Source organism: Tamandua tetradactyla, chromosome 7 (assembly GCF_023851605.1).
Source record: "Tamandua tetradactyla isolate mTamTet1 chromosome 7, mTamTet1.pri, whole genome shotgun sequence".
Taxonomy (NCBI): Eukaryota; Metazoa; Chordata; class Mammalia; order Pilosa; family Myrmecophagidae; genus Tamandua; species Tamandua tetradactyla.
The window spans coordinates 141,167,602-141,180,729 of NC_135333.1; the positions used below are offsets into that span (position 1 = coordinate 141,167,602).

The 13,128-nt window shown below is 33.9% G+C and overlaps 1 protein-coding gene across 1 annotated transcript in view; it reads left to right on the forward strand.

Moving 5' to 3' along the window:
• TRHDE (thyrotropin releasing hormone degrading enzyme) overlaps positions 1–13,128 on the forward strand; it is a 421,292-nt gene that overhangs the window by 240,149 nt on the left and 168,015 nt on the right. The window contains exon 6 of the mRNA XM_077111449.1: positions 48–185. Coding sequence (XP_076967564.1) covers positions 48–185 — 138 coding nt within the window. The remainder of the gene's footprint in view (positions 1–47; positions 186–13,128) is intronic.

Below are 13,128 nucleotides of genomic sequence, written 5' to 3' on the forward strand. Positions count from 1 at the left end.
TCATAGCTATGAATCCCATATGATATGCCCCATCTACTTTATTGCAGGAAAAGCAGAGGTTTCTGACGGATGTTCTGCATGAAGTGATGCTGCTTGACGGCTTGGCCAGTTCCCATCCAGTATCACAGGAAGTGCTCCAGGCAACAGATATTGACAGGGTGTTTGACTGGATCGCATATAAAAAGGTGGGAATAGATAAGACCCAAATGCCAATTGGGTATTTCACATTCCATCTACGTAGTCATACTATTTCATGCTAGATGTATTATTTTCTTCTCCTCCTCCTAGCAGATAGGAATGGACTGTGAGCTAGAAAACATAGACTCTGTAGGTTCATGTTATTTTATGAGTTACAGCTTTGCTTTATAAATCAGTAAAATGGAGATGGATGTTTGCCAAATAATGCATAGAAATATTGGGAGTATTAATGAATAAATGTTTGAAAACTCAATATGAAATAGCTGAACAAATGGTGGTATGTAAATGTCAGTTTTAATTATTATTAATAAGAGAACTGACCTATATAGTGACAATTATTTTCCACCAGTGCCCCTTAAATATTTATTTTGATCGGTTAATACAAATGGTGATTGGCAGAGCTGTAAAGTGTCTTTTATAAATATTATTTAAAGAGATATTTTGGGGGTTTAGCATGCTTCCTGAATAATAAGCATAATAGATGGAATTTTAAAGACTAGGCTTTGAGTGACAAAGAGGAATTTTGGAGTAATAACTAGACATAGTTATGATACTATATAGATGTTCTCTTTTTATTGTTATTTTAATGAGGATTTTTCCTATTTCTCTATCCCTTAGTTCTAATTTTAACATGAGGATACGCATCTCAGTGCTAATACTTATAGGCACTTAATAATTACTAAATTATGGCTAAAGTCTATTTGTCTTTTGGTTAGATTGAATTGCATTCATTGGGGTGGCTGTACACTTTGACTTAATGATTTTTTTTTTTAACCAATAAACACACCCTCACCAAATAGGAAATCTAAACTTAGAAACCACTATTAATATGATTTTTTTCTATAAAATGTATTCCTATTTAATAAATTGAGTCTAAATAATTTATCAATGTCCTTTGTTGTGGTAATTTGAATATGTGGTTTGCGCTGACATAATGACTACTTCAAAGATTAGTAGTTACTATGGTATGCTATGTTGTGCGAAGATATGAATCATTAAGGAAAAATGTCTTTTCAAACCGCTGATCACTACATTGACTAAAAGGGGTGGTTTTTGTGTTTTATAAAAATAGGTGGAAATTTAGAAACATGGCATATTTAAAATATGTATTAATTTTGTATGTGAGTGTTTGAACTTTGAAGACTATATTCAGTTTATCCAAACATATTGATTCCTTGAATATAATGCAATATCATTTATTAAGATAGTTTGAATTGAGTTTGGAGACATGTCTGTAGTTATTATTCCCTGAGCCCCAGCTCTAAAAGACTATTTATAATGATCAATTTTGCTTTAGCATGAAAGAAATCAAGAAAATGTTCTTTTAATGTAATAAGTTATAGATGTGCTTTTGCCAATATGTGACACCTAGTCGAGATTCCATAGGTTTGGACAAGTTTGAATCAAGTTAGGAAGCTTAAGAATCGAAACAGTAGGAAAGAAAGCAGGTACATTGAATATTATTTCACTGTCTCCATATTTGGGTGCCAATGCTAGTTGGTTTACAAATGTGAAAAACAAGTTACTATGCTGTGGTGCTCAGGACTACCAGAGTGCTTACTGACTCATCTCTTTTTAACCAGATATCTTTCTGATTTAAATAGCATTGGAAACTGTGTCCTGACTGCATGTTTTCAAATAATGGTAGGATCCATCCTTTTTTTTTTAATGTATACAACCTGAAAATATATTTATAATATTAAACTATAGATACAAAGGTAAACAACATGCAAAGAAATACTGTATCTTGTTTAGGAATACATTCACAGATATACATTCTTTTGTAGGAATAGCATAAAGGACGTACACTGTCTTAAGAATAGAGGTTACCTCTGGGAAGAAAGGCAGAAAAATAAGATAAGGGGTAGGTGATGGGTGCGCATTTGTTCAGTACATTTTTTCTCTGTATTTTTAAAAATATATCTAACACTTTTTCCTTAATAAACATTATTCAATTATGCTCATTGCGTCAGTTTATCTGACAGAAGCCTACCAAATTCCAGCGGTCACCCTTATGAGCTGAGCTGTTCTATGCACTGGAGCTGGAAATTTTACAGATGAACAAATTTGTGCTGGTACAAGAATGTACCAACTTCAAAACTGGGTTTTGCATTGTCAGTGTTCTGGAATGTGAAGGCATTAACACCTCATGATTGAATTAACCAGTCCCCTGGCAGGGCCCTGGGGGGTTAGGGGCCTGGACAGGCTAGTGGGCTTGGAGAGAACAGAGATAGGTCTACAGCAGTGGCCAGTAACTTTTTTTTTCCTATTCATTAGGGCCAATTCAAGAAAAATTGAAATACTTATGAGCCACTTTTTTCCATTATTTGAAATGAAATGGTCTTTACTGAGTATAAAGTTGGATGATTTGCTTTGTAGAGTACAGCAATGCCAATGACACAGACCAATGGTTTTGCCGCTAAAACATCAATATCTAGTCATGCTTGAGTTGCCTTTCTAATAGCTCATTTCCAGATTAGATTGTAAGTGTGTCATAAGGTTAATGGACCATGTAAGACCTATATTTCTGTGGGATCCACCCATTTTTAATGGAGACTTCTCAGGAACATTTATCTTTTGTCTTATTAAAATACAATAAAATGCACATTATAAATGGTACGATTTCATAAATGTTGACACATATATATACCTGTGAAAACATTGCCACAATCAAGTTAATGAACATGTCCATCATTGGGAAGATTTTCTCATGCCTCTTTGTAGTCCCTGCCTCCCGTCTCTCCTTCCTCCTCCACAGATCTTCGGTCACTACAGTTTAGTTTGCATTTTCTACAGTCTATATAAATGGAATTACATAACATGCACACTTTTTGTCTTCCTTCTGTCACTCAACATAATTATTTTGAGAAGCATGTATGTTGTAGATGACATGCATATTCTACATTTGGTTCATATATTTACCTATTGGGTTGTTTCTAGTTTTTGGCTTTTATGAATAAAGTTGTGATAAACATTCATGTACAAGTCTTTGTATGTACTTATATGCTTTTATTTATCCTGGGTAAATACCTAGGAGGGTTGCACCACTGAACTATTGTACAGTCCCACAACAGTATATCAGAGTTGCAGTTTCTCCACATCTTCATCAATACTAGGTATAATTAGGCCTTTTAATTTTAAGCATTCTAATATGTATGTAATGGTATCTCATTATGGTTGTAATTTGCATTTCCTTTATACCTGGATAATATATCTTCCCTCCATATGTCTTCCTTGGTGAAGTGTCACTTCAGTTATCTTGCCTGTTTTTTAAAATTGGTTTGTACATTTTCTTATTAGCTTTTGGTTTATTTGATTTTTCTCTCCTGTTTTCGATTGCACTGATTTCCTCTGTGGTCATTATTATTATCTTTCTTCTGAATACTTTGCATTTAATTTGCTCTTCTTTTTCTGTGTTGTTCACTGGTGCAAGTTGAGGCCATCAATTTGAAATCTTTCTTGTATTCTAATTCAGGCTTTTATCCTCTAAATGTTCCCATAAGTATTGCTTTGGTGTATCCTAAAATTTTTGATAGGTTGGTTTTCATTTTCATTCATTTTAGTACAATTTCTAATTTCCCTTTTGTTTTATTAATTGAATCATGTTATTTAGTAGTGCATTGTTATATTTTCAACTATTTGAAGATTGACCAGAGAACTTTTGTTCATCATTTCTCATTTAGTTCTATTGTTGGTGATTATACTCTGCATGGCTTAAATCTTCATAGATTTATTGACGTCTAACTTATAGCCTAGAATTTGGTGTCTGTTGGCACGTATGTCAAATGCACTTGAAAAGAATGTCTGTTCTTTTTGTTGACTGGGGAATTCTGTATATGTCAAATGGCCAAGTTGATTGATAGTGTGGTACAATTTTTCTATATCCTGAATGATTTCTGTCTACTTGTTCTATCAATTCTTGAGTGAAAGCTGTTGAAACCTATGACTATTTTTGTGGATTTGCCTATTTTTCCTTCAGGTCCTTAAAGTTTTGTTTCATGTATTTTGAAGCTTGCTTTTAAGGTATATATACATTTAGACTTGTTATATACTCCTGGTGTTTTGACTCCTTTGTCATTATAAAGTGAACTTCTTGATCTTTGGTAAGAAATCTCTTTTGCTGGATATTAAAAAATCCACCCCAGTTTTCTTTTTATTAGTGGTAGCGAATTATGTAATTTTCCATTCTTTCCCATTTGACCTATTTGTGTCATTATATAGGATCTCACTTTTTTCTGCACTATAACAATCTGTGCCTTTTAATTTAGTTATTCAGACCATTGACATTTACTGCTGCTACTGATTTGGTTAGGTTTAAATCTACCATCTTCATATTTGTTTTTTACTTTTTCTATCTGTTCTTTTTCTCTTCTCCCTTTTTTGTGCCTTCTTTTGGATTAATTGAAATTTTTATGATTCTCTTTTATCTCATTTGCTTATTACCTATAATTCTGTTTTGATATTTAATGATTCATTTCTGGTTTATAGCATACATCTTAAACTAATGGCAATGATTCTAGAAGTGCTATTATACCACCCCACACTTAGTATAGAAAACTGACAATAGTATGATTCTATTTCTTTCCACTTGCCAATTTTTTCCATTTTTGTCATAGATTTTCTTTTACTTATAAGCCTCCCAATACATTGTTCTTATTTTTGTTTAAAATGTTTAAATAGTAGGAAAATATATGTTCATCTACCTAATTACCATTTTTGGTGTCCTTCCTTCCTTTGTTTAGATCCACATTTCTCTCTGGAGTCATATACTTCTATCTGAAGGACCTACTTTAATATTTCTTCTAGTGTAGATCAGCTGGAAAAGAATTACTTCTACTTTTATGTGCCTGAAAACATCCCTATTTCCCTTTTTGTTTGTGAGGGTATTTTCACTGGGTATAGAGTTCTGGTTTGATGTTTTTTCTTTAGTACTTTAAGATGTTGCTCCATTGTTTTCATGGTTGCGTTGTTTTGCTAAGATATGTTGTCATTGTTATATATGCTCTGTACATAATTTTACATTATAAAGATATATATATATATATATATATATAAAACTAGAGAAGTTCACGTTTACAAAACATCATTCAGAAAGTACAAAGTTCTTATATACCCTCCCACATATACACAGTTGTCCTTGTTAATGACCCTTTGCATTAGTGTTGTATCTTTGTTATAATTGATGAAACAGTATTACTATAATTATACTACTAATTATAGTTCACATTAGGGTTCATTATTTGGATGGTACAATTCTGTTTTTAAATTGTTTATTCTGGTAACATATAAACAAAATAAGATTTCCATTTTAACCACTTTCAAATATACAATCCATTGATATTAATTACACTGAAAATTTTGTGCCACTGTCACTGCAATTCATTACTGAAACTTTTCCATTACCTCAAACAGAAACTCTAAACAAAGTAAGCATTAACTTTCCATTCCCTATGGTTACCTGGACCATAGTAACCTGTGTTCTAGTTTCTGACTCTATGAATTTACTTATTCTCAATAACTCATTTAAATGAGATCATACATTTGTCCCCTTGTGTCTGGCTTATTCCACTCAACATGATGTCTTCATCATTGAGATTTCATCCACGTTGTTGCTTTTATCAGAATATCATTCCTTTTTATGGCTGTGTAATATTCCAATGTATGTATATACTATATTTTGTTTATCCATTCATCAGTTGATGGTCATGTGGGCTGCTTTCATCTTTTGGCAATTGTGAATAATGCTTCAATGAACATTGGGATGAAAATATCCAGAAGTGGAATGACCAGGTCATTTGGTAATTCTTTACTTAGCTTTCTGAGGAATTACTAAAATTTTTCCATAGTGGCTGCACCATTTTACATTTCTATCAACAAAGAACCAGTATTCCCACTCTTAGTATCCTCTCCTCCACTTACTGTTTTCCATTTTCTAAAATGGTTCCTGGAACTATATTTTGCAATCTTGGAAATGTCTCTTTCTTTACATTTTTTTTTTAATTAGAGATTTTGTAGTTTACAGAAAAAAATCATGTAAAATATACAGAATTCCCATATACCCTCCCGTTTGTAACATTTTGCATTAGTGTGAAACTTTGTTACAGTTGATGAAAGAATATTAAAATTGTACTGTTAACTATAACTATATGGTTAATGTCCTTCCATTTATTTCTATTTCTTTGAGCAATATTTTGTAACTAAGTTGAGTCTTTTATGTCCTTGTTTAGATTTGTACCTAAACATTTGATTCTTTTAAGTACTCTTGAAAATTGTTTTTTTCTTTATTTCTTCTCTGATTGTTCATCACTATTGAATAGAAATACTACTGATATTTACATATTAATCTTGTATCCATCATTTTGCTGAATTGCGTTATTAGCTCTAGTAGCTTTATTGTGGATTTTTCAGGATTTTATGTATATTGAATCATGTCACTTGCAAATAGGGAAAGTTTTACTTCTTTTGTTCTTATTTGGTTTCTTTTATTTATTTTTCTTGTCTGTTTGCTCTGATTAGCACTTCCAGTACAGTATTAAGTAACAGTGGTGACAGTGGGCATTCTTGTCTCATTCTTGATCTCTGGAGGAAAGCTTTCAATATTTTACCCTTGAGCATGATGTTAGCCATGGGTTTTTCATATATGCCCTTGATCATGTTGAGGAAGTTCCATTCTAGCCTTAGTTTTCTGAGCATTTTTATCAAGAAGGGTTGATGGATTTTGATAAATTCCCTTTTCTGCATTGAGATGATCATGTTTCCTTTTTTTTTTGTCCTATTAATGTTGTGTATTACATTTATGACTTTCTTGTAATGAACCATAAATGGTGTGCAAATCCTTTAATGTGCTTTTGAATTCCATTTGTTAGTAGTTTGTTGAAGATTTTTGCATCTAGATTCATAGGGAATATTGATCTGTTTTTTTTTTTGCATTTTTTTATTAATCAAAAAAAGAAAAGAAATTAACACAACATTTAGAAATCATTCCATTCTACACATGCACTCAGTAATTCTTAGTATCATCACATAGATGTATGATCATCATTTCTTAGTACATTTGCATCGATTTAGGAAAAGAACTAGCAAAACAGCAGAAAAAGATATAGAATGTTAATACAAGGAAGAGAATTAAAATAATAATACTAATAAAAATATATATATATAAAAAAGGAAAAAGAAAAAGACAAAAACAAAAGATACAAACAAACAAAAAACCATATTTCAGGTGCAGCTTCATTCAGTGTTCCAACATAGTTACATTACACTTAGGTATTATTGTGCTGTCCATTTTTGAGTTTTTGTATCTAGTCCTGTTGCACAGTCTGTATCCCTTCAGCTCCAATATCCCATTATCTTACCCTGTTTCTAACTCCTGCTGGTCTCTGTTACCCATGATATATTCCAAGCTGATTCTCGAATGTTGGTTCACATCAGTGGGACCATACAGTATTTGTCCTTTAGTTTTTGGCGAGACTCACTCAGCATAATGTTCTCTAGGTCCATCCATGTTATTACATGCTTCATAAGTTTAGTCTGTCTTAAAGCTGCATAATATTCCCTCGTAGGTATATGCCACAGTTTGTTTAGCCACTCGTCTGTTGATGGACATTTTGGCTATTTCCATCTCTTTGCAATTGTAGATAATGCTGCTATAAACACTGGTGTGCAAATGTCCGTCTGTGTCTTTGCCCTTAAGTCCCTTGAGTAGATACCTAGCAGTGGTATTGCTGGGTCGTAATCCATTCTGCCATTCTATGTCTTTTGATTGGGAAATTCAGTCCATTAACTTTTAGTGTTATTACTGTTTGGATAATATTTTCCTCTACAATTTTGGCTTTTGTATTATATATATCATATCTGATTTTCCTTCTTTCTACACTTTACTCCATACCTCTCTCTTCTGTCTTTTCATATCTGACTCTAGTGCTCCCTTTAGTATTTCTTGCAGAGCTGGTCTCTTGGTCACAAATTCTCTCAGTGACTTTTTGTCTGAAAATGTTTTAATTTCTCCTTCATTTTTGAAGGACAATTTTGCTGGATATAGAAGTCTTGGTTGGCAGTTTTTCTCTTTTAGTAATTTAAATATATCATCCCACTGTCTTCTAGCTTCCATGGTTTCTGCTGAGAAATCTACACATAGTCTTATTGGGTTTCCCTTGTATGTGACAGATTGTTTTTCTCTTGCTGCTTTCAAGATCCTCTCTTTCTCTTTGACCTCTGACATTCTAACTAGTAAGTGTCTTGGAGAACGCCTATTTGGGTCTATTCTCTTTGGGGTGCGCTGCACTTCTTGGATCTGTAGATTTAGGTCTTTCATAAGAGTTGGGAAATTTTCAGTGATAATTTCTTCCATTAGTTTTTCTCCTCCTTTTCCCTTCTCTTCTCCTTCTGAGACACCCACAACACGTATATTTGTGCGCTTCATATTGTCATTCAGTTCCCTGATCCCCTGCTCAAGTTTTTACATTCTTTTCCCTATAGTTTCTGTTTCTTTTTGGGATTCAGATGTTCCATCCTCCAGTTCACTAATTGTAGCTTCTGTCTCTTTAAATCTACCATTGTAGGTATCCATTGTTTTTTCCATTTTTTCTTCTTTGTCCTTCACTCCCATAAGTTCTGTGATTTGTTTTTTCAGATTTTCTATTTCTTCTTTTTGTTCAGCCCATGTCTTCTTCATGTCCTCCCTCAATTTATTGATTTGGTTTTTGAAGAGTTTTTCCATTTCTGTTCGTATATTCAGCATTAGTTGTCTCAGTTCCTGTATCTCATTTGAACTATTGGTTTGTTCCTTTGACTGGGCCATATCTTCAATTTTCTGAGCGTCATCCATTATTTTCTGCTGGTGTCTGGGCATTTGATCAGATTTCCCTGGGTGTGGGACCCGGCTGGTTGAAAGGTTTTTCTGTGAAATCTCTGGGCTCTGTTTTTCTTTTCCTGCCCAGTAGGTGGCACTCGTGGCGCTCGTCTGTCTGCGGGGCCCACCAGTAAAAGATGCTGTGGCTCCTTTAACTTGCCAATCCGAATCTCGCAGTCGGCCCGGGAAACCGCGCATGGGGGGGGGAGCGTCGCCGGCTGCCACGGCTTGGGGGAGTGCCGGTCCAAATTGCCCAGCTGGCCCGAGACGCCAAGCGTGGCGGGAGGGCCCCGCTATCCAACGTTCCCAGTCAGACCAGGGAGCCACGTGCGTGGAGGGGACCCCAGTCGCCAGTCACCCGGCCGGGAAAACGCGCGCCCCTCGGGTATCTCACCACAGCAGATTCTCCCTGCCCGTTCAGCCGTTCCAGAATGGGGTATGCTGCCTTTTTGGTCTCTGTCGTGGCTCCGGGAGCTGTTTTGTATTGTTTCTGTTTCTTTAGTTGCTTTTCTGGAGGAGGAACTAAGACCTGTGCGTCTTACTAAGCTGCCATCTTCTCCGGAAGTCCAGATTTTTTATCTGTTTTTTTTTTTTTGTGCTATCTTTATCCTTTTTGTGGTATTTTTATCTGACTTTGCTATTAGGTTGATGTTTGCCTCATAGAATGAGTGAGAAAATGTTCCTTACTCTTCAATTGGAAAATATTAAAATAGTATTGGTGTTCATTCTTCTTAGAATGCTTGGTAAAACTCATCAGTGAGGAAATCTTATCCTGAGCTTTTCTTTTTTGGGGAATTTTTGACCACTTACTCAATTTCTGTACTTGCTATTGCTCTGTTTAGATTTATGTTTATTTTTGAGACATTGTAGGTAGTCTGGATGTTTTTAGGAATTTATTCATTTCCTTTAAGGTATCAAATTTCTTGATGTACAGCTGTTCATACTATCCTGCTAACATCTTTTTTATTTCTGGAAAATTAAAGATTTGTTGACTTTATTGATATTTTCAAAAATATCTGAATATAATATTTTCAAATTTAGGTGTCATTGATTCTTTGTATTTTTTTAATTCTCTATTCCACTTATTGCCATTCTATTCCTTGTGATTTCCTCCTTCTGCCCACTTTGGTTTTAGTGTGCTTTTCTTTTTTTAGATCATTCAATTGTAACATTTGGTTTTTAATTTGAAATCTCTTCTTCTTTTTCAAATGTAGGCATTAGAGCTACAAATTTCCCTATCAATACAGTCTTTGCTGCATCCCATAAATTTTGTTATGTTGTGTTTTCATTATCATTCACCTAAAATATTTCCTAATTTTTGTTGTGATTTCTTCTTTGTTTAAAAGTGTTATTTAATTTCTATATGTTCAAGAATTTTCTAGCTCTTCCTTTGTTATTGATTTCTAGCTTCATTCCATTATGGTCAGAGAAGATATGTCTCATGCTTTCAATGCTTTCAGATTCTTGAGGCTTGTTTTGTCACCTATATTCTATTCTTGAGACTGAACCATTAGCACTAGGGAAAAGTGTGTATCCTGCTGGAGTTGGGGGAAGTGTTTTCTATGTCTGTTAGTCAAATTGGTTTATAGTATTGTTTAAATCTTATTTTTACTTATTGATCTTCTCTCTAGATGTTCTATTACTGAAAGTGGTATAATTGTCTCTTACTTTTATTGTAGAACCATATATGTCCCTCTTCAAATGTCAAAATTTGATTCGTATACTAATGGTTTATGCATTAGGTGCATATGTATTTGTTTTTTCTTCTTGCTGAATTGACCCTTTTATCAGAATATAGTGTCCTTCATCCCTTGTAACAATTTTTGATGATTATTTATGTGATTTTAGAATACCTACCCCAACTCTGTTTTTGTGGCTATTTGCATGAAATATTTTCCCTGTCCTTTCACTTTCAATTCACTTGCATCTTTCATTTTATTCTCTGGTAAACAACTTATAGTTAGTCATGCTTTTTTATGCATTCTATAAATCTCTGCCTTTTGACCAAGGAGTTTAATACATTCACATTTACAATAATTATTGATAAAGCAAGTCCTTCTTTTGCTATTTGCTATTTGTTCTTTTTCAGTCTCTTACATTTATTTTTATCCCTCAGTTGTTCCATTGATGCCTTTCATATTTATTTTACTTTTTGTAGTGTACCATTTTGAATCCCTTCCCATTTCCTTCTGTGTATATTTTTTTTAGGTATTTTCTTTGTGGTTGCCATGGGGCTTAAATTTAACATCAAAATCCATAGCAATCACATTTGATTTGATAACCAACTTAGCTTCAATAGCAGACTCAAACATCATTCCTTTACTCTTCTGCCTCCCTACCTTTTTGTCATAGTTGGTACAAATTCTGTCTTTATGCACTATATGTTAAAAACCATATGTTTATCATAATTTTATTTGCATTTTAGAACACATATGATCTAAAATGTGGATTTAAATGCCAAAAATATCTCACAACAATAGTACCGGCTTTTTAAGTTACCTCTAGGGTTATATTTACCAGATAACCATACCTGGTTAGCTTTATTTCTTTCTTCTGTTTCAATCCACTGTCTAGTGTCCTTTCCTTTCAGTGTGAAGAGCTTTTTTTTAACATTCCTAGTAGGGAAGGTCTAGAGTGGACAAACTCCTTCAGTTTTGTTATCTGGGAATGTCTTTTACATTCCCTTATTTTTTAAAGACCATCTCACTGGATATAACATGGTTGGCAACTGTTTTCTTTTAGCACTGTATTTCATTCCACTGCCTTCTTCCTTCCATCATTTCTGAAGAAAAAATAACACTATCTTGTTGGAGCTTCCTTGTAGCTAACACATTGTAGATTTCAGAACACTCCACGTCCTTGGCATTTGACAGTTTACTACTCTGTTTTCGGTAATAATTTTCTTTGAGTTTACTTTGTTTAGGGTTCATCAAACATTTTGAATGTGTATATTCATGTCTTTCATTTAATTTAGGAAGTTTTCTGCCATTATTTCTTTAAATATCCCTTCTGCCTCTCTTTCTCTTTCTTCTTTTGGGATCCCTGTTATGCACATATTGGTGTGCTTGATCCTGTTTCTCAAACTGAATAATTTCAGTTTTCTTATCTTCAGGTTCACTGATTCTTCTGCCAGCTCTAACCCACTGTTGAAGCACTCTAGGACATTTTTATTTCTGTGTTGTGGGCTTGAATCCAGTATTTCTTTTTAGTTATTTTTTTTTAATTTTTTAAATTAAGATTCTTATATTGATCATTTTTTCTTGTTCATTTGGATGGGACATCATCTCTTTTTTCTTTGACTTGTAATTTTTTGTTGTACACGGTACCTTTTAATATGTTAACTCTGGAAAATAGTCTCTGAGATCTGTGTTCCTTAAGTATGTATCCACTAGTGATATAGTGAAGATTTCTTTTAGTGCCAGGATTTAACAAAAACAGGCAAACCAAAGCAAAATACACCTCTCTCAGTCATTGCAAAGTGGTTATGCTGACTGGTGTTCTTCAGAGTTTATCACTCCTATGAAGAAGATCAGCCTGATGGAATAAAAACTGTCCTCTATCTTTTCTGAGCTTGCATTACGTTTGTGACTTGCACTTCTGGCCTTAAGAATTCCTGCAATTAGGGGAATTTTAATACTCCCTATGAAATAAACTTTTCCTCCCTCCAGGGTACATTATTATATTTCATAAACTTGCTACTCCTTTTCCCAAGACCACACTGATTTAGTCATTTTATTACACTGCTTTAGTTGTCATGTATGTTGGTGCTAATCTATCGGTCAGCAGCCTGAAGGACTGTGAACTAGGGCACTCTTCTTTGAGTTGTCCTCTAAGTAGAAGCAGCTTGGAAACATTTAAAGCAGTTGCACTAAAAATATTTACTGACTGTATCTGTCCAATTTCTATTTCACTGTTCTAGTTAACTAGAATTGTTTCTATGCTTCTCAAGTAAGGTGGACTCATGGTACTGATACTTTAATTCTAAGTTTGACTCCCATCACTCAGAATCCGTATGACTAGTATTACCTTCTATGTGGTGTCTGTAACATTTAACTGTTAGCTTTGTTAGTGCTTCTCTT